Source organism: Ursus americanus, chromosome 17 (genome assembly GCF_024610735.1).
Source record: "Ursus americanus isolate L20-20 chromosome 17, mUrsAme1.1.p, whole genome shotgun sequence".
NCBI lineage: Eukaryota > Metazoa > Chordata > Mammalia > Carnivora > Ursidae > Ursus > Ursus americanus.
Window position 1 is genome coordinate 49,884,386 of NC_142143.1, and position 22,506 is coordinate 49,906,891.

A 22,506-nucleotide genomic window follows, 5' to 3' on the forward strand; every position below is an offset into this window, starting at 1 on the left:
TTTTACTGCCATATGCAGCTTCAAGGGTGCACAATTAGCATTCCTCCACCTCTGGTCTTCAACTTTTCAAGATGCGGCCCTCACCCGTTCATTTATTCTACACAGACTGAGCTCTGACCATCTACAGGGCTTTGTCCTGCACCTTGGGAAAACAAGCATACCCTTTAGGCTTGGGCGTGCCAAATCAATTTATAAGATTTCCTCCAAAGAGAGCGGTTTCAACTAGTTGGAGAGAAAAGATCTCCGTTTATACTCATGAATAACTAGAGGACTGTATCAGGCCATGTTACAATCAAATGCTAAATCTATGTGCTTCGTCTTCGTAGGATTCTAGGGTCATTCTGCCTATTTAAAAATAAATCGGTAAATTTCATCTCGTTTCTAACAGAAAACCAGTTTGATATTGTGGCTTCCCTTATCAATACCATTTATTAGAAATGGTGTGGTCCTCAACAGCTGAGGCGGGGGGGGGGCTGCTGGGGCTCCCGTGATCAGAGGGCTAAGAGAGCCCCTAAATATCCGCCCCGCAGCCCACGGGATACTTGATGAGGGACCAGCGTCTCGCCCCGTCCACTGTTGGACGGGCATCGATGTTGGGGGCCCTGCTCCCTGCGCCCGGGGGAGGTGGCGGCGGCGGGGGGGCGGGGGGCGGCTTTGTGGCGCGCGCGGGTTCCACCGCAGGCGGCGCGGAGGCGGGGCGGGGCAGAGGCGTCTCTGGGCAGAGGCGTCCGCAGCACCGGCACTCGGCCCGGCGCGGGCGCGGCTCATGGCCAGCCCCGCAAGGTCTGGCTTCCCGGCGCACACGAATAGCCGTCTGGACGCGTTCCTGCGGAGGCAGCTGCAGCCCGAGGTCTACGACGCCATCCGCGCCTACGAGCCGTGCATCGTGGTGTCCGACTCGGAGAAGCACACCTTCAAGTACGTGGTGCTCAGCGATCGGCTCATCTACCTGACCGAGAACCCGCCCAAGTCCATACGGCGAGCCGTGGAGCTGCGGGACGTTGTGGCCATTGACCTGGTGAGGAGCGTGGGTGGACAGGCGGGCTCGCGAGGACTCCCTTCCTGGGTCCCCCAATTCCAGCCCTCCGCATGCGGGAAGAGGGAGGAGGAGGAGGACCTTCCTCATCCCTCCCTGGACTCCCGTACTTTCTTTAACTTCAGGACTAGAAGCCACAGGAGAACTGTGTACTCCAAATAAATATGCCTTGCCCGTTCTCATCATGTGTACCAGTCATCCCTTGTCCCCCCAAATAGGGCTACAGGTTTGAAAACATAGCCCTCTATCAAAAGTATGCTTTAAAGCCATTTTTTCGTTCGTTAAGCACCTAGCCAGGCCCTTGTTCCAGACACTGAGGATGCAAAAATGAAATAGGGCCCCTTCGTAGAAGCTGCTGTAGGAGAGACAAAAAGCCAAAACCAAAGCAAATAAATGCAGTGTGCTAAATACTATTATGCCTTGTTTACTTTCTTATCAACAGTGCTTAGAGGGTGTTAGGTGCCCAATATGAATAAGTGAGCGAATAAATGAATGAATGAATAAGATGTGCACAGGACATCTCAGGCTGGTGCACAGGACATGGCGATCTCAGGCTGGTCATTTGATCCAAACTGGGCTTCAAAACTTCTTGAAGAAGATACAGTCTGGCACAGACATGCCTTGTCCCAGTGTTTAGTGTGCTGCTACTGTTCCTTCAGGATCAGATTTACCTTATAAACCAGCAACAGATTGGAAGCAGTCTCCTCTCCAATTACTGTTTTTTCCCCCTTGGCTCCCTTTGTCTGAGCTGCTCTCTAGGTGTGTTCCTTTTTCCACTGGGGACAGGTGTCTAGCCTCATCCCCCCCCCCCCCCCAGCCTCCCGCATCTCCCAAAGGAGAAGTTGGCAAGACTTGGTGGGGCTGTTTTGCCAAGACAAGCATAACTTGTTTGGAACAAAAGGATACAATTTAGTGAAAAAATGCTTTTATTTTTTCTCCTTAAATTACTTCTGTGGGCTAATATCACTGCAAATTTATTTGTGGGTTTTTTTTTTTTTTTGAGTAAAAGTTGGAAGCAAAACTGCCTTTTTCTCACTATTTTCATTCTCTTGAAATAAAATTTTAAAAAATTAGTTTCCTTTATCAAATCCTTTTAAAACATTAAATGCTTAGCTTTTTCTACTGTCTGCAGTGTAAACATTTATTGTTTTGACAAAATGTAATGATTTTAGGATATTGTTACTCTCCCCAACAAGACAGTATATGTATTCCAATAGTTGTTATATATCTTTTCTTTTGAGCTGTCAATCAGAAAAGTACAGTAAAGTTTCCTAGGCCTCCAAGCCAAGAATCCTCCCAAAATGTGTACCAATTCATTTGGTCATCCTTTATGTACAAAATTTACCTTTCAGGCACATAGAGGAATTTGTAAAGGTGCCGAACAAATCTAAGATTTCAGCATTGTTGATAGATGGAACGTTCATCTTGCACAATATAGTTGTGACAGGCAGAATAATGGCCCCCAATAGATATCTCTGGAACCTGTGAATATGTTACATTACAGGCAAAGAGGAATTAAAGTTGCAGACGCAATTAAGGTTGCTTGCTAATCAGCTGACTTTAAAATAGGGAGATTAAAAAAAAAAGTGTCCAAAAAACAAAGGAACAAAAAAAAAAAAAAAAGAAAAGAAAAAAAGAGAAAGAAGCCCAAATAAGTAAAATACGGAGATTATTTTGGATTATCTGGGTGGGTTCAATGTAATCACAAGATCCTCAAAAGTGGAAAAGGGAGGCAAAGTGCTGCAGCACAAGAGACTTGGTTCTGAAGGTGGAAGGGGCCAGAAGCCAAGGAATGCCTCTAGAAGTTGGAAAAGGTAAGGAAACAGGTTTTCTCCTAGAGCCTCCAGAAGGAATGCATTCCTCTTGACACCTTGATTTTAGCCCAGTGAGACCCATTTTGGACTTCTGACCTCCAGAACTATAAGAATAAATTTGTGTTGTTTAATGCCACAGATTAGGTAATATGTTACAACAGCAAATGAATACAGAAGTGTTTCCTGTTAATGTTGTTTATCGAGGGAGGAGAGTGAGCACGTGTGTAGGGAGCGGAAGGATGGGGAGGGGCAGAGGGAGAAGGAGAGAGACAATCTTAAGCAGACTCCATGCTCAGGGAGGAGCCCAACTTGCGTCTCAGTCTCACAACGCTGAGATCATGACCTGAGCTGAAACCAAGAGTCTGATGCTTAACAGCTGAGCCATCCAGGCACCCCAATGATTACCCATTTTAAACAACATTAATAGGATGGGGCGCCTGGGTGGCTCAGTTGGTTAAGCATCAGACTCTAGGTTTCAGCTCAGGTCATGTTAGGTCATGATCTCAGCGTTGTGAGATTGAGACCCGAGCTGGGCTTCCCCTCTCAGGGGAGTCTGCTTGAGGCTCTTTTCCTCTGCCCTTCCCCCGCTCTCTCTTAAATAGTTAAAGAAATCGCTTAAAAAAATTAGTAATCATTTCTTAAAAATATTGTTTCAGTGAGAAATAAATATAATCATGCCAATTACAAATGCCTTAACAATCTCTTTTTCTGAGGTTTTATAAAATAATTCTAGGGTTATTATAGTTCAGTGGCTTACACAGCTCCCCAGGGTGAGTGACATATGGGTATCCCAGAATTGCTGGTAAAGGTACTAGGTATAGTACCAATTAATAGTCACAGGTGTAGTTGACTAACCATCCTTCTATGAACATTAAGTCCTTACTTAATACCACAATGTGGAGAATTTTCCTGATTTCCGTGTCATATGTCATATAGTCGTCTCTTATCCATGCTCAGTCATTTCAATTACATGATTTCAGTGCCAGGCAGCTTTGTTTTTTAGAACCATTTCTTCCTTCCTTGAAAGATAAAACTGTTTACTCTCCTTTTTTTTTTTTTAAGGGTGCTCTCCTCTTTCTAAGGCCAACTCTTTAGACATCCTTTTCCATTCTCAAAGGTTTTCTCATTTTACTGTACACATTTGTCCTGTTATTTAACTTTCAGCAGGTTCAGGTTCCTATTTGGCCTTTGTTCTGTCATGGTAATAAAGCCCCTAAGCAAACCAGTCCTTCATACCTCTGGGCCCCAGCCCTCCCGGCTCCATGTTCTACCAGATTCCTTATTTATTTCATGGCACATTTTGCAGTTACACTTCAGAGTATACTTTGCAAATATACAGATGAAATTTCATTTCTCCCCTAAGGAAAAAAAAAAATGAAGGTAACAGCAGCAAAAAAATTAGGCCAGAACTTGCATTGGATAAAAATGAGATTTCCCTTCCAGCAAAAATGAGCTTAAAGTGCACTGGGAGATCTCCCTCGGTGTTTGATATGGTTCATCTCCTAAAAGAAAGAGTTTCTAAGGTTGCTTGAGCAGAGCTTTTATAAAAAGGCTGACATTTTCTTTAACGGTTACTTTTAGAAGAATTCTCTAGAGTTCTGCTCTTGTTGTGGTCATCAAAACATTTCTTTAAACTCTTCCAATATTAAACACATATTTTTTAGTGTCAGAAACAACTATCCAGAAGTGAATTTCCTATGAATTCACTCTCCTTCAATGCCATCCCATCACCTACAGAGAAATAGTGGTCAAATCCAGCAGCCTTGACCTCTAACCTCTTGCCTGTCTCTGTTGATGTCTTTTTACCACTCCTCCCAGTTGAGTATAGGCTCCACGTGGCATCCTGACTAGGCAGCAAATGCGCCTTTTACAGCCTGGCCTGTTGCTCATGGTGAACATGTCCTCCTCCTCCAAGGTTGTTCAGATCATCATAGTTATAATCCTCCTTTTCCTTGCCTCCTCTCTCTCCTCTTAAAACATGTAAAAACAGGGGTGCCTGGCTGGGTCAGTCAGGAGAGCATGTCACTCTTGATCTCGAGGTTGTGAGTTTGAGCCCCATGATAGGCTCAGGATTTACTTAAAAAAATTTAAAAACATTTTGGCTTGACAGGCTGTGTGCTGAAGGGGCTGCTGCAATAGTTTGCCAACTGATCCCCGCTTTCCCCACTTCTGTATTCAGAGCTGACATGTTTCTAGGCTAAGGCCATCATTCTTTCTCTGAGTTTTTTCTTGGCTAGACCATGAGGCAGGACTTCCGGTCTGTTTTGTTCATTGCTGTATCTCTGGTTCCTAGTACATTGCCTGGCACAGATGAGATGGTCGATAAATATTCGTTAAATACTCAACATAATCCATTTCTTCTGTTTCTAAATTTATTAACTGTAATATACATTGGGCATTTAATAATACATTTTTAAATAATAAAGTTTTATTCAGCTTTTGCCCTCAACCTGTATAGACTTGGTCCCGTTATTTACCTTCTAATCTGTGCCTCATTCCTCATCTGTAAAATGGAGATAACAGCACCTTCCTTAGAGTTTTAGAGAGGATTAAATTAATTAATAAATGTAACACACTTAAAATAGCACTTGGCACATGGTAAGAGCTACATACACGTTATTATTGATAACCTTTATTCACACATATTAAGTGTATTAAGGCTCACTATGAATCTGTAACATAGATATTATCTTCTCTTTTTCTATTAGGTCACTTGAATTTCAGAGATTGAGTAAATTTGGAAAGAAAATAACTTTTTTGAGCACTGATAATTATATATTAAGTGTTTTAAATACATTATCTCATTTATTCTTCTTGAAAATCTGCCCAGTAGGTTTGTCAAGTTTAGTATGTCCAAAAACAGAATTCCTGGTCTTCACCCCTAAATCTGTTCCTTTTCCTTAGCTTTCCTTATTTTAGGAAATAACAGCATCTCCCATCAGCCTTAATTTTCTCACTCCCCACATCCAAAAATCATTATACCCCTTCACCCTCTCAGGGTTCCTTGCTGGGTCTGAAAATTAAACTGACAAAGACAGGAGAAAAGCCTACAGATTTATTTAATATAAATTTTACATGACATGGAAGCCTTTATAAGGAAATGAAGACCTGAAGAAACAAGTAAATCTGTGTGTGTTTAATATTAGGTTTGATGAAGAATAGAGAGTCACGGGAAAATGGGATAGTACAAAAAAGGGGGTATGACTAAGGGTACTAAACTAGGGAAAACTAGCAAGGGCTGTTTGGATTCCTCTCACTGTCCTTGTCTTGGGTACAGGGAGGGCACCTCTCCCATGGGGGTTTTAGGACCTGCTTCAAGGCAGCACGGTGGAGAAAGGTAAGAGAGAGCTTCCCGCATTTGCTGTTTTCTCAGATTCTTTCAGGTCAAAATACTCAGTATACCAAGGTGCTGTATTTTGGGGGAGTGTGTTCTGAACCTTGTCACTTTTCATCCAAATTATATCCAGCCATGACCTTTCTTACTCCTTTTACTTATGCCACTTATCCAATCCCTTATCTAGACTATTGAAATTGCCTCTCAACTCATTCCTCCATCTAGCAGGGATGATCTTTTTAAACATAAATTATAAATTAAGTTATATCACTCTTCTGTTTCAAAATCTACATTAGCTTCCAAATTCCTTATTGCCTATAAGGGCCTCCATGATAATCCCTTTATTTCTGCTTATCTCCCACTCTTCCTGAGCTCTTTATGCTCTTCTTTCCTGCCTCAGGGCCTTTGTACTTGCCATCCTATCTGGAACACTTTTCCTCCACATCTTCAGAGGGTTGATTCCTTCTTAAAGTCATATTTCCAAATTCAGCATCCCCTCCCTAGGGATGCCTCACGTGACCACCCAATCTAAAGTACTATTCCTTTTTTTTTTTAACTTTTAAAAGATTTTATTTTATTTATTTGACAGAGAGAATGTGAGAGAGGGAACACAAGCAGGGGGAGTGGGAGATGGAGAAGCAGGCTTCCTGCCAAGCAGAGAGCCCACTATGGGGCTCTATCCCAGGACCCTGGGGTCATGACCTGAGCCGAAGGCAGATGCTTAACGACTGAGCCACCCAGGCGCCCCCATGCCTAACTTAAAAGGGGGAGAAAAGGGGCACCTGGGTGGCTCAGTTAAGCATCTGCCTTCCCCGCAGGTTGTGATCCCAGGGTCCTGAGATCAAGCCCCAAGTTGGGTTCCCCATTCAGCAGAGAGCCTGCTTCTCCCTCTCCCCCTGCCCCATTCTCCTCTCTCCTGCACTCTCTCTCAAATAAATAAAAAAAATATTTTTTTAAAAAAGGGGGCGGGGACCGTAATCCTACCATATATGCATTCTATGTGTCTGCAAGAGACAACAGCAATATTTGTGAACAGCTCTAATGTCTACCTCAAATTATTGGTGCTTACTATTTACCACTCAGCCTCTGTTCTAAGGGCTTAACTAGGAACAACTTCTTTATCCTTACAACAACCCTAGATAATATTGTTAGCCCAGCTTTACAGATAAAGAAACTGAAGTATAGAGAACATAAGTAACTTGCCCAAGGTCATCCTCTAAGTGGCAGAACCAGAATTTGAACCCTAGTAATTTGGCTCCAGAGTCAATGCTTTGACTCTCTAGATATAGCTGCCTCAGTCAGAGCAGGTCATTTAAAAAAAAAAAAAGTTTTCATTGACTGAATATCCAGAAGACTCTAAGCTTTTTGAAAACAGAAACTCCACCTTATATTTTGCATGTTTCAATTTTGCACTTTGCAGTAGGAACTCGAAAGTATCCAGGATGTATTGACGTGGATAAATTAGAAACTACATAATCAACTGCTAAAAGCTTAGTGTGCTTTTATTCTCTGAAATTAAAGCTGATAGAAAAAAATCTGAACCAAGACATGAAATCGAGACTAAGGGATAAGATAAATAATAGAACTGTTCACGAAATACAGAAAACAAGGGGTGCCTGGGTGGCTCAGTTGGTTAGGCATCTGACTCTTGATTTTGGCTCAGGTCATGATCTCAGGGTCCTCGGACGGAGCCCTGCATCAGGCTCTGTGCTCACCAGGGGGTCTGCTTCTCCCTCTCCCCCTCCCCCTCTCATGCACATGTGTGTGCACTCTCTTTCTCAAATAAATAAAAAATCTTAAAAAAATTATAAAACAAGAAATAAGGAGTGTCAACTATACTTCAATTAAAAACCAAAAAATAAGGGGTATCCCTTTGCATTTTAAAAGTATTTTGATAAAAGTAAGAAAAATAGTATCAGTTGCAAATATAAATATGTCAAAAATGGTGTAGATACACTCATGAGTGAGATATTATTCTTAGAGGTAGTCGAAGAACTTAAAGATATTTTCAGAGAAAGCCTTATTCATTTGAGGTAACAAAAAAGAGCATTCTCTTCTCTCCCAAAATGCCCCTTGCTGCCAGCATCAGAGACAAATACCATGCTGAGTAGGCCCTGAGTCTGGTTCAGTATTGCATTACTGAGGTTCTTATGAACAATCAAAGTTCATTAATTGTAATAGATATCTATTGGGCATATACTATGTGCTAGCCTTGTGTCAAATACTTTAGATCTCATCTTATTAACTCTATAAGGAAGGTGATACTTTTTTTTTTTTTTTTTTTTTTTTTGCAGATGACAAAACTGAGGCACAGAAAGGGGAAATACTTGCACAAGGTCATATTCAGAAAACATCTGAGCTGGAATATAAACTCAGGTCTTTTGACCTTACAGCCAGCATTCTTTAACCATTAAGCACATAGTAACAACCAATCTTTTACAAATTCCTGGTTTCCAAATTCCAATATGCAGATTACATAGTTCCTGGGACGTTGGCGGTCAGGAAGGAAAGAATGACATTTTAAATAAAACACCTTCTTCGTCCCCATCCCAACTCTCTGTACTGGAGATTGTTGTCCTTCAGAGCTCAGACTGTGTCATTGCTGTTTCTGATAATGTTCAAGGACAGGTTTGGTTGGAAAGACGCAGATGGGATGGATATAGCATCCTTTTCACAGGGCCAAGCCTTGAAAGCTTTTTTTCTTTTAGTCTTTCTTAGCTGTGGCTCTTGTCCCAGAGGCAATGGTTTTTCAAGCCTAACACTGAAACAAGTCTAGGGAGTCTCCAGTATTATGGGAGCAGTGCTTAATTCTCCAAACTGGTAATTCTTTTTGGAATATGTGGGTGGATCATTCTTGCCAGCAATATTCACAGATTCCAAAAAAAGCTCATCTACTCAGACTTCCTTAGGGATTGGTACACTAAAGCCCAGGTAGAATATAATGGGGAAAAAAAAAACACCTGGTGGAGGCTACAATGAGTTTTTTAAATTATGACAGTGGAAGGATTTGCCAAATGCTAAATGTAAAAATAGCTTCTACTTAAGAATAAGCTTATGTACAGTGTGACATAGGTAATTGCTAATGTGGTTTAATTTGAGGGAATCCATTCAAGAGATCTCCATATATTGATTAGCTCTCTCATCAGTAGCTTGAATCCTTTGGATTGACCACTGGTCATCCTTCAGATTTGCTCTGAAATACTCCTGGAACAGGTAACTCATTAAGTGGAAATTTGAGTGAACAATTTATGATCGGCTTTCCTCTCTTTGTTGGAGACAGGAGAGTTAGAGCTTGCTGTCAGAGAGGAAGTTAGGTCTGGAAAAAAACATGGAAGTTGAAAGATATCTCACAATTTAGGTCTTTTGGGGCCTTACTTCTTTTTTTTTTTTTTTTTAAGATTTTATTTATTTATTTGACAGAGATAGAGACAGCCAGTGAGAGAGGGAACACAAGCAGGGGGAGTGGGAGAGGAAGAAGCAGGCTCATAGCGGAGGAGCCTGATGTGGGACTCGATCCCATAATGCCGGGATCACGCCCTGAGCCGAAGGCAGATGCTCAACCGCTGTGCCACCCAGGCGCCCCTGGGGCCTTACTTCTACTACCTAATGTCCCATTAAGTAAAGTGATCTCCAAACTGTGGACCAGTACATGACACGGGCCCTTAGGTTTTCCCGTTCAACTTTTCCTCTGGTGTATGTTTTTCTTCTTTCTACATTGTACAGTTCTATTGAATGGATGTTAGATTTTATATGGGGCATTCTACCAATGGTTTTGAATTACCAGGGACTACAAGTGTGTAAGTGAATAAAAAAGTGGTACCTGCATGATTTAGAGAGGAAGGCAAGCTGATGGGAAAGAAGAAAAACAGTTACAAGCAGACAATTATAATGAAATATGAGACTAGATATAATAAACAGAATATTGTGGGAATCCAGAAAAGGAAGTGAAGACTTTTTTTTTTTTTTTTTGCTGGGGGAAGGGGTGTGGGGGAGGGGGTATGAACATGTAAAGGTTCACCAAGGAAGTAACCTGAGCTTGGTCTTGAAGGATGAATAGAAGTTTCTAAGCGGAATAAAGGGCAAGTGTATTCCAAAAGGAGAGAACAGCAAGTGCTTGATCAGGTTTCTACAATATGTTTAAACCCAAATCAGTGGAACTAAGTAGAGCCCTGTTTTAGTGAAAACCACATAGCTTTTCTGCTTCTAACTGTCTTTCACAGGTGCTTGTTCAAACTAGGATCCAATCAAGAAGCATACATTGCATTTGGTTGCCATCTCTCTTTCGCTAATGTTTTAGGGAAATTTTCTTTCTTTTTTTCTTTTTAAAGATTTTATTTTTAAGTAATCTCTACACCCATTGTGGGGCTCGAACTCGCAACCTTGAGATTAAGAGTCACATGCTCTACCCACTGAGCCAGCCAGGTGCCCCTCTAGTAAAAGTTTTTTGCATTGAGTTTTATTTTGTCTCGTGGTACTATCGCCATTTCAGCTCTCTTTTGGTTACTGTTTGAACAGTATATCTTTTCCACCCCTTTACTTTCAACCTATTTGTGTTTCTGAACCTAAAGTGGGTCTCTTGTTATAGTACAAAGTGAATCATCAGTGAAATCATGTTTTTAAAATCTATTTTTTTAATCTCTGACTTTAATTGGAGTGTTTAATCCGTTTACAGTATTATAATTACTGCTAAGGTAGCGTTTGCTTCTGTCCTATTGCTATTTATTTTCGTATGTCTTTTTTCCCTTTATTCCCGTTACTGCCCTCCTTTGTGTCAAACAGGTACTTTCTAGTATACGCTTTGAATTCTGTGATTTTTTTTTTTTTAAGATTTTACTAATTTATTCGACAGAGATAGAGACAGCCAGTGAGACAGGGAACACGAGCAGGGGGAGTGGGAGAGGAAGAAGCAGGCTCATAGCGGAGGAGCCTGATGTGGGGCTCGATCCCATAATGCCGGGATCACGCCCTGAGCCGAAGGCAGACGCTTAACTGCTGTGCCACCCAGGCGCCCCTGAATTCTCTTGTGATTTCTTTTACCATGTGTTTTGGAGTTTTTAAATTAATGTTTGTCCTGGGGATTACAATTAACATCCTATTTTGTAACAGTCTCGCTCAGACTATTACCAACTTAATTTCCATAGTATACAAAAATATGTCTTTTCCCTCCCTGCTCCTTTGCGCTGTTATTATCATACACGTTACAGTTTCTATTATGTGCCCATTAACACAGATTTATAATTATAGCTTTATGCAAGTATCTTTTAAACTAAATAGGAGAAAAAAGAGTTACACAAAAAAAATACATTTAACTGTCTTTTATTTTTACCTGTGTAGTTATCTTTATCAGTGCTCTTTATTTCTCCATGCGGGTGTATGTTACTGTCTAGTGTCCTTTCATTTCAGCTCAAACAATTCCATGTAGTATTTCTTGTAGGTCTGATAGTACTAGTACCCTTTACAAAATATAGATTCCTTGGGATATAAATACTGAATTCTTCATAAGGAACGTTCCTTTTTTAAAAAGATTTTATTTATTTGAGGCAGACAGAGAGAGAGCACAAGGGGGGAGGAGGAGCAGAGGGAGAGGGAGAAGCTGGCTCCCCACTGAGCAAGAAGTCCAATGTGGGACTCGATCCCAGGACCCCGAGATCATGACCTGAACATAAGGCAGATGCTTAACCGACTGAGCCACCCAGGAGCCCCGCTAAGGAATGTTCTTAACAAAATACATAGGTAGATTACATATTTACATAAATATACTCTACTCCAGAACAGGACTGTGAATAGTCTTTGGCTGCACCTTTGCAAAGCAGCCCATCTGGATCTTCCTGATCATGTAAATATATTTCCTGAAATACAGCTTTTTGCAAAGTTAAGTTTTACTTTTTTTTTCTTTTTACAGTTTTTCTGCCTTCGGCTCAGGTCCTGATCCCAGGGTCCTGGAACTGAGCCCCATGTTGGGCTCCCTGTTCAGCAGGGCGTCTGCTTCTCCCTCTCCCTCTCCTTCAACCCCTCCCTGCAACTCATGCTCGCGCTCTCTCTCTCTCTCTCAAATAAATAAATAAATAAATCTTTAAAAATTATATATATATTGTTCAAGCTGAAAGAGACCTTACACTGATTCTACATTGTACAAATGAGGAAATCAAAGCCAAAAGAGCTGAAGTAACTTGACCAAAGTCACACTGTTAGTTAATTGGGAAAGCCACATTCAAAATCAGATTTCCTGATTGTTAATTCATATTGTTTCTCCAGCATTCTAAATTTCTGTCAGGATGTTGACTATGATTATCTAGTTTGGTCATAATATACTTAACAATTAGGGCACAAAATAACCAATTGGTCCATAAGAACTTAATTAGAATAATTTATACTAATTAGATTGCTGTCTGCCTGATGGCTTTCCTTTAGGACACTTTAGTACCTCCCACTCAGATATATGGCTTTTAAGTGATTTTCAACCTGATCTGTGTACATTATTTTACGATAAGTTCATTTTTTAGGCTTTCTTCATCTGAGATTTTCTTTCATGTTTTAATCCCTCTTTGATGTCAGGCTTTTGAGCGGACTCTATAGGCACTCTATAGGTGGACAAGTCACCAGAATGCATGAAAAATGAGAGCCACCTGAGCAGAATGGGTCAAGTCAGTAATTAGGGAACTCGGAATTTTTGAGGGTTGTGGGACATTTGTTATGGTAGGAATCATGTTTGTATAGTACAGCCTTCTCCTCAATGTCTCACAGTGAGAATACAAAAATCCACCTCATGGTAACATTGCCTTATCTCACAATAGAAGCAATTTTATTTTTTGGTTATTTATTTTTAATTTTTAATATTTATTTTTTGGTATGGTTAGTTTCTTGATATATGTATGTTTCATACTTTGTGTGTCATTTTGTAAAAGTTAAAAGCACAGGTCTGCCACATATTAGCAGTGGAACCTTGAGCAAGTCCCTTAACTCTCTGAGCCTCAAGTTCCTTGAATTCCTTGTAAACAGGAATAATTTTACGGATATATGGGGTAGTATGAGGATTCAGTGAGATAATATGTATAAAGCACTTAAAAGAACACATAGTAAGTGCTCAATAAATGTTAGTTTTTATTTTGTTCTATGTGCTACTGCTTGAACACTGAATTCTTCCTCTTCCCCATCTTCACTCTGCAGAGGATTTGGCCACAAGGATCAGAATCCTTATGAATCCTCTGAAGAGGAAGAATGGGAAGATGGGCTGGCCCTCTCTGACTCTCAGCCTGGGAAAAGGGCAAAACTGCAGTGCCTATCAAGGCAGAACCAGTGGTCTAAGCAGCCAATGACCTTATGCCTGCGTCAGATTGTCCTACTATGTAGGGGGTCCCCAAGACTACCCTTATGCTTGATAATTCACTAGAAGGACTTACAGGACTCAAATGGTTGATTATAATGAGACAAAACAGAATATATTCAACAAAGGGAAAAGGTGCATGAGATAAAATCCAGGAGAACCTAGGTGCGTACTTCCAGGGGTCTTCTCCCAGTGGAGTACCAGGGATGTCCTTAATTTCCCCAGCAATGTGTTACAATATATGCAAAGGATTACCATGTTCATCTGAGCCTTGGTGTCCAGAGTTTGTATTGGAGACAGTCATGTATGCATAGCAGCCTACATAACTGACCTCAGCTAGTCAGACTCCAGCCCCTCTTCCACCTCCTTACCCTCACCCCCAGAAAAATAGGTGTTTATCATAGATTACATTGTCAGAATAAATTTATCTGCTCAAACTGGTATAGCAGGGCGCAAGGTTTCAGACATACACACTCATATCAGGCTGTCAGAATATTCTGAGGCTCATTGGTTATCTCCTAAGATCAGGCAAGGGCGAGTCCTGAAGATAGGCCTTTTCTTGGTGGTACAAGGTATGAGCAACCCAGACCTGTTGAGGTAACGCTTTTTCTGCACACCTACCTACCTTTTTAACTTCATAGGTTGAAAAAAGGTACACTTTGCTGGTGAGCCAGTATGGTTTGGTTTGGTTTGGTTTTTTAATTTTCCCCAAGGCCCCAGTTTTACAGTTGGTATACACATGGCTCCAAACTACCAGTAAGGGTGGTTATGTGGTAGATACCTTTCTGGCAGAGATAGTCAGGTCAGGCATTACAAAGTGCTATGACTTATGAATGGTCTCAGAGGTTTTACAATACTGACTGGGAGGAAGAACTTAGGAGGCCATCTGCAAATAACTCTAACTTGCCAGCCTCAGCTTCTAATGAGAAAAGACAAGCTAAAGGTACCATTTATATTAGTGGGGAAGTATAAGTACAGCACTGGGTCAATAGCAATTTCATGCAATTATATTTAAAAGAGGTGATTTATCAAATATATGTAAATAGTTTGACATGTGATATAAAACTTTGTTACGTCAGCAAGTCGTAAAAAACATCTGTCCTGTGTCCTGATTTGGAGTTCTAAAATTATTTTCATGTAGATATTCAGATATTATTACCTGCGCTAGAAGGTGTCTGGGTAAAAGCGCTTCTTTCAACTTATGTCCTAAAAACATAAATTCAATGCTATATGACACAATGAACAGTTTCCAACCTAAATAAGCTAAATATCCATATACAAAATAAAATTTAACTCATATTATTTAGCTTATTTTAAGACATAAAATTAGAACATTTTAATTTTTAAAAAAAAGTAAACTCTATACCCTGGGGTGCCTGGGCGGCTTAGTTAGTTACCTGTCTGACTCTTGATTTTGGCTCAGGTTGTGATCTCAGGGTCTTTGGATCAGCCTCCATTGAGCTCCATGCTCAGCAGGGAGTCTGCTTGGGATTCTCTCTCTCCCACCTCTGCCCCTCTTCCCCCTCTAAAAGAAAATAAATGGGTAAGCCTTAAAAAAAAAAAAAAAGTAGGGTGCCTGGGTGGCTCAGTGGGTTAAGCATCTGCCTTCGGCTCAGGTCATGATCTCTGGGTCCTGGGATTGAGCCCCGCATCAGGCTCTCTGCTCAGTGGGGAGTCTGCTTCTCCCTCTGCCTCTGCCCCCATTCATATGCTCAAGTGCTCACACACTCTCTCAAATAAATAAATAAAATCTTAAAAAAAAAAATTAAACTCTACCCCCAGCATGGGGGTTGAACTCACAGACCCCCGAGATCAAGAGTCACATACTCTACCAACTGAGCCAGCCAGGCACCCCTAGTTAGAAAATTTTAAACAAAGTAGTTCTGAAGGAGTATTACATTCATCTATCTATTATCTATCCATCCATCCATCCATCCATCCATCCATCCATCCATCCATCCATCCATCTTTTCATACTTTGGGGTTAAATGGAAACTCTGGCATTTGAATTTCCTAATGATGTCTCTGGAGTAAATGCAAAAATTTTCTTTTCAGATAACACCATGCCTAAAATAAATTGCTAGCATAGGATTGAGTTCAGCTGTGTCCCATTTAAGAACTTTCTTTTCTTTGTTCAGGCACTGACAGCATATTGTTTGGACCAAGTATCAAGTCTCCTTGCTTGGAGCAAGTCTCCAAGTCTCCTTGGAGAAGCTTCCCAGTCAGAAAACTTTTTACCTCCCGTGGATGTGTAAATTAGCCTTGCTTAGCTCCTGGGTGGTCCTCTCATGTTTCACAAACGTGCTGTGGTCTTTACAAAAGATTTTCATTTTTATTTTAAAAAAATTTTAAATGCAAAAAAGAGAGAGAGAAACCACTTTCCTTAGTCTAACACTTTGTCCTTGTAATTCAAGTCCAGGTTGAATTCAATGTTTTTATAAGAGTTTGTTCTATCTACAATATTGTAGTCATAGGCTTTGCAACTGAGATTATGATTCTTAGATGAACCAATGAGAATGGGGGAAGTGAAAAGTGATAGATCATTTTGGCCCTACTGCTGTTCATAGTTACTGTCCGTTTATCCAACCTCATCCACCCTTTTACAGACAACAGATGTGTCCCCTTGGCTGTGTGGCTGTCATCAGTGTAATCATCGACCACCTCCCTTATAGTAACAGAGGCCTCATAGTGTGCATGGAAATGCCCTTTTAAAAGTCACATTGCTGTGGGGCACCTGGGTGGCTCAGTTAAGTGTCTGACTCTTGATCTCAGCTCAGGCCTTGATCTCAGGGTCATAGGATCGAGCCCCCAGTCGTCTCTAGGCTCAGCAGGGAGTCTGCTTGAGATTCTCCTTCTCCCTCTGTCCCTCACCCCTGCTCTCTCTAAATATATATATATATATATATATATATATATATATATATATATATATATATATATATATATATATAAAAAGGAATCTCCTGATCAGCAGTAGTTAGGTCATCTGCCTGGTAGACCCCTACAATCCCCTAAAGAAAAGTAACTTTGCAATAACTAACCTGCTTTTTTGCCAAGTGTAACTTCCTTGTTCCCACTCCATTCTGCTTAAAAGTCTTTCATTTTGTACAGTTCCTTGGAGCTCCTTCCTATCTGCTAGATTGGATGCTGCTTGATTTGAATAGATTTTTACCCAAATAGACTCTTAAAAATTTTAAGATGCCTCAGTTTATCTTTGAACAAATCTCACCACCCAGAGATAACCACAGTTCACCACACAACAAGAAAATTTGGTGTAAAACATTACAAATTGTGTTCTATGCATTAGCACATATGGAACTATATTCCACATATCGTTCTGTCATCTGTTCTTTTTACTTTACAGCATGTCATGGATACCTTTCCATGTCAATAAATACAGAAAAAATTTATACGAATGCTTTATATGAATGAAGGTGACCACACTGTATTTAAAGAAGGTATTATGTTCTTGAATGACAAAGCTAACCAAATTCAGTGATTATAGCAACTAAAAAAAGAGGTCTGGCTCTACTTCGGTCTCAAATAAAGGAATTAGCATAATTCAACTGAAACTCTGACATAATAATGAATCCAGCTGCTTGATTACTGTTTGGATTCCAGCCCTGTTTTTTTGTGTTTTTTTTTTTTTAATTTTTTAAACTTTATTTTAAATAGGCTCCATGCCCAATGTGGGGCTCAAATACACAACCCCAAGATCAAGAGTCAGGTGCTTTACCAACTAAACCAGCCAGGCATCCCTCCAAACCTGCTTTAGAAGAAAGACTTCTAGTTCTCCTTGACAAAATTCTGACCTCTGACCAATAGTTAGGGCTGTGGGCTTAAACCTTAGTTGTTTTTATAAAACTGGCCTTGGACTCCAACTGCCTTGTCTTGTAATTCTAGTTCCACTATTTATTAGTTTTGTAAACTGAACTCCCTCTGAACCTTAGTTTTCTCATTGCAAAGTGGGGTTGATAATAACTACCCCATAGATGTGTTACAAGTATTATGTAAGATATTTGCCACATTCCATAAACTGTGTAATTATCATGCAAATTATTATAGGTACTTTTTCTTTCTTTCTTTTTTTTTTTTAAAGATTTTATTTATTTATTTGACAGAGAGAGACAGTCAGCAAGAGAGGTAACACAAGCAGGGGGAGTGGGAGAGGAAGAAGCAGGCTCCTAGCGGAGGAGCCTGATGTGGGGCTCGATCCCAGAAGGCCGGGATAACGTCCTGAGCCGAAGGCAGACGCTTAATGACTGCGCCACCCAGGCGCCCCTATAGGTACTTTTTCTCCTCTCAAAACTGCTTATAAGCAATTTGAGGTAGAAATATTTACATATTTACATTCCCTCAGTCTCCACTTTCAGCACAATTTTTTAAAAAAGATTTTATTTATTTGAGAGAGAGAGAAAAAAAGAGGGAGAGGGAGAGGGAGAGAGAGCATATGACAGGGACAGAGGCAGAGGGAGAAGCAGACTCCCCACTGAGCAGGGAGCCTGATGTGGGGCTCGATCCTAGGATCCTGGGATCATGATCTGAGCCAAAGGCAGACATTCAACTGACTGAGCCACCCAGGCATGCCTCGAAGCATAATTTTTTACCAGATTATTATTAAATACACTTGGAAACACAGCCAGTTAGACCAAAGTCTTAAGGAACACTCTCTTTAGAGACTCCAGAAGGACTGGAAAGCTAACTGTAAAAGAGGAAACCATAAAGAAAATATGAAACATAGGTGAATATTTATCCATTTCAGGGTATAGAAGACATTTCTAAGCTAAAGGGAAGAAATAGAAAGGACAAGAGTTGACAGATTTACCACTTAGAAATTCTAAGTTTCTATTTGTTGTTGTTTTTTTTATTTTAAATATATATTTTTTTAAAGATTTTATTTATTTATGTGACAGAGAGACAGCCAGTGAGAGAGGGAACACAGCAGGGGAGTGAGAGAGGAAGAAGCAGGCTCCCAGCGGAGGAGCCCGATGTGGGACTCGATCCCGGAACGCCGGGATCACGCCCTGAGCCGAAGGCAGACGCTTTAACGACTGCGCTACCCAGGCGCCCCTATTTTAAATATTTTATTTATTTATTTGACGGAGAGAGATAGCGAGAGAGGGAACACAAGCAAGAGGAGTGTGAGAGGGAGAAGCAGGCTTCCCGCCAAGCAGGGAGCCCAATGTGGGTCTCCGATCCCAGGACCCTGGGATCATGATCTGAGCCAAAGGCAGACACTTAACGGCTGAGCCACCCAGGCACCCCTAAGTTTCTATTTGTTTTAAAAAATGCACAAAAAAGTGTTTCTTTGCTTTAAAAAAAATGATTTTACTTATTTATTTGTCAGAGAGAGAGCAAGCACAAGCAGGGGGAGAGGCAGGCAGAGGGAGCAGGCTCCCCTCTGAGCAAGGGGCCCGACGAGGGACTCAATTCCAGGACCCTGGGATCATGACCTGAGCCACAAGGCAGACGCTTAACTGACTGAGCCACTCAGGAGTCCCAGAAGAGAGTTTTCTATGAATTAAAGCATTGTAAAATAACCACAAAGACAATGAAAGGCATAGATAACCTGCATAGGTGAGCTAAACTGAACACGTACTAATCCCCTTCCCCATTTCAAAGTCTTTCACAGTTTTTCTGTCCTGTCTCCACCATCATAATAATCTCAAAGATCACTCAATCACAAAATAAGACTCTCCTTAGGTTGACCTGATTATTTACATAGGTGCTGCAAGAGTGTTAATTTACCATATAGGGCTCTTTAAAAATTCTTTGCAAGGGCAACCCAGTCGGGACCCCTCTCATTCTTGGCAGCTTTTTCTGTATCTTCACTTAATAAACTTCTATGGCTTTACTCACTCTCCGTTGTCCGAGAGATTAACTCTTTGACCGTGTCAGACAAGAACCTAGCTCTCCCACTTCATTTTGGTGCCAAGACCCGGGATCACTTCCACTGAAGGGTGAGTAAAAGCGGACTCCTTTTCTTTTCTTTTTTCTTTTCTTTTCTTTTCTTTTCTTTTCTTTTCTTTTCTTTTCTTTTCTTTTCTTTTCTTTTCTTTCCTGGGAGACATCTCTCCCTTTGGTGACCTTTTCTCACAAATGACAAAACCGGGCACCTGTCGGCCAGTTAAAGGTGAATAGAGCAGCCATCAGTCTTAAGTCTCAGGTGACAGGCTTCTGGACAAAGGTTTGGTCAATCCCCCTTCCTCAAACGAAGGGTCTGTTGGCCTAACCCTACCCAGTTCTGCTTTCTGTTCATTGGCTTTTCTTAAATGGCTTTCTCCCACCTCAGGGACTTGGCCTAGAGTAGGGCCCTTTCAATCTCTGGTGATCACTCTGCCCTTTTAACCAGGGATTCATTTCAGCAGGAGTGTTCCTATGTAGATACAAGGGTTTTTCATTTAAAGATGTCTTTCCTGAGAACTCAGGTCAGGAGGAGAGTCTTTTCCTCATATTTGCTGCCGCTGAGACATATGTTTTTCAGTTAGTTACAGTTTAGGTTTAATCATGGCCAGAGATCAAAACCCAAGTTATTGGCAAGCAGGACTAGAGCTATCCCTTTTTATGATAAGCCGGAGGGAACCCAATGTTTCCTGGGCATTTACTCCCCTTGGAATACTTTGGGCATCAAGGAGGGAATTACAAACCTCACCAATTCCTCGATTGGTTGCCTTAGTGGCTGGGACTTATATGGGTCATATAGTTGAAGCTTCCTTGTTCCAACAACAGAAATGAAATTACGATGATGCTGAATCTCAGGATCTATGCCCCTCAACAGGGCCATGCTTGCAAATGGGACCTCAGCTATACAGACAGAGAAATGCCTAGGGGTAAGGCGAGGGAACATAACTGACTCACAGTTTAAACTGTTAACCTCACTAAGCCTTTATGACTGGGCCAGATTTTGTGTGTGTGTGTGTGTGGGGGGGTCCAGAGGAGAAAAGGAGGATCAGGTGACGGATGGGTAAGAGTGGCTACTCCCGCCCGCCTGATCCCTCCTCAACCCAAGATGTCTAGGCCACTCTTTCACCGTGGGTAGGAAACCATGGTGGATGCCTTGGTTCACAGGGGAGAGCTGATATGTAGGGATGCCCTCATAGCCACCTCTCTATAACAGGTACGGGGTAACTCCTACCGGGATCGCGAGATGGGTAACAAACCATTCTCCGAGGGGGCTCCTCTGGATTGGGTACTGCAAAATCGGGTAATTTCCCCTTGTAAAACTTTCTAGTGTTTTCCATGAGTTAAACAAGGCCAGTTCTTCAAGGCAAGGTAAAATAAGGCGTGACCTTCGTGGCAAGGCATGGTCTCTTCAGTTCCCAAGGACTCTCTCCCTTAGGGTGCCTTTTAACCCACTGGAAACAATTTGGATTGCAAGTTTAAGAAAGGATTGAGCTCCTGTAACACTCACTGCGTGGCCGCAGTGGGATCTATCAGGCCTCTTCTGCAGGAAACAGGGCGAATAGACAGAGGTACCCTAGATCCATCCAGGCTTTCAGGGCTCTAAATCAGAACCCAGACCTCAGGGCCTGTTGCAGAAGCGTTTGGTGGTATCCAGACCAGTAAACTCCCTCCTGACATATTGGATAATTGTCTAAATAGGCCTCCTCCAAATAAACCCAGGGTGCTGGAAGAAACACAGGCCTTCCCTAGCAAAGGGGATGCTGACTCTCTCTCTCTCTCACTGGTCCTCCTAATAGCTGGGGGGGCTTCTCCCTCACTCATTTCCCAGCTTAATGGCTATAACTGGAGCCAACTGTGGTTAGTCTACCTCATGATGGGGGACTTCAAGGAATATTCCCAAGCAGTGGCTGAAACTCCCTCTGTTTCGGGGAAATTCCCTGTCTCCTCCTGCCTGAAAAGGACTGCCTAATCCCACTTGTTGGTGGAAAAACATGGCGTTTACTCATCTGTCCAGGTGGATAGCTCTGTCACTGGGAATCCTTTTTCTCTGTCTTCGGGCAGCACTTTGCCTCGTCTGTCTGCCCCACCCCTCTTGTTTCTGTACCTTGGGTACAGCCTACATAGACTGCTCACTTCAGATTTCCCCACCAGTGTCTCAGGTAAAAATTGACAATGGGGTACAAAGTGACTTTTAAAAGTGGACCCAGGTGGAACATAACTTGGTATTTAAACTAAGTTAAGTTTGTTTATTTTTATTTATTTATTTCTTAAAAAGATTTTACTTATTTATTTGACAGAGAGAGAGAGAGAGACAGCCAGCGAGAGAGGGAACACAAGCAGGGGGAGTGGGAGAGGAAGAAGCAGGCTTCCAGTGGAGGAGCCTGATGTGGGGCTTGATCCCTCACGCCTTGAGCTGAAGGCAGACACTTAACGACTGAGCCACCCAGGCGCCCCAAGTTTGTTGGTTTAATTAAGATAGATATGTCTTGAAAATTATCAGCATTAAATGTGAAACTTTTATTCTGCCAAGGTTTGCTGGAGGTCAAATGAGCTCGTGTTATTTCTGTTGCAATTTGTTAGCAAAAAGACACTAAAATGATGCTTACTTGTCTGTCCCATCAAAGTTTTCATAGGAAATCATTTAAATAGCTTTCAAAATCTTTGGGATTTAAGTCATTGGACATCTACGTCTTTTCCAAATAGGATAAGGTGCTAAATCATTGATTACCGAATGTAGGTCTGTGCTTTTTGACTACTTATTGCAAAGAACCTACGGATATTGCAATCTCCTGGTAAACATGCTTTGTGCTTACCCAGTTCATAAATTTGTCATCTACAGAATTCTGGTGTGACAGTTCACAGTTGGTTACTACTTAGTCTTCCCTGGAGACTAAGATTTCTAAGAGTGCAAAATTCAGCAACTCTCTCTGTAGAAAAGTAGGAGATTCTGCGGAATACATTTTTGTTGAAGGTAAAAGAAGGTAATTTTGTCCTAAACGAGACTGGTTGTTTGGAAAGAAATGACTTGGGACAAAAGCTGAATGCAAAGAAAGTTGTAGAAGGTTTGTGAAGTGAAATCTTAGGAATTTTAGGT

The 22,506-nt window shown here is 41.4% G+C and overlaps 1 protein-coding gene across 2 annotated transcripts in view; it reads left to right on the forward strand.

Moving 5' to 3' along the window:
• Positions 1-681: 681 nt before the first annotated feature.
• The window catches only part of C17H12orf56 (chromosome 17 C12orf56 homolog), an 87,856-nt gene continuing 66,031 nt past the window's right edge, over positions 682-22,506 (forward strand). The window contains exon 1 of one of the 2 annotated variants that reach the window (XM_087869001.1): positions 682-1,018. In XM_087869001.1, coding sequence (XP_087725127.1) covers positions 767-1,018 — 252 coding nt within the window. In that variant the 5' untranslated portion in view covers positions 682-766. The remainder of the gene's footprint in view (positions 1,019-22,506) is intronic. The other variant, XM_045789671.2, reaches the window with a different exon arrangement.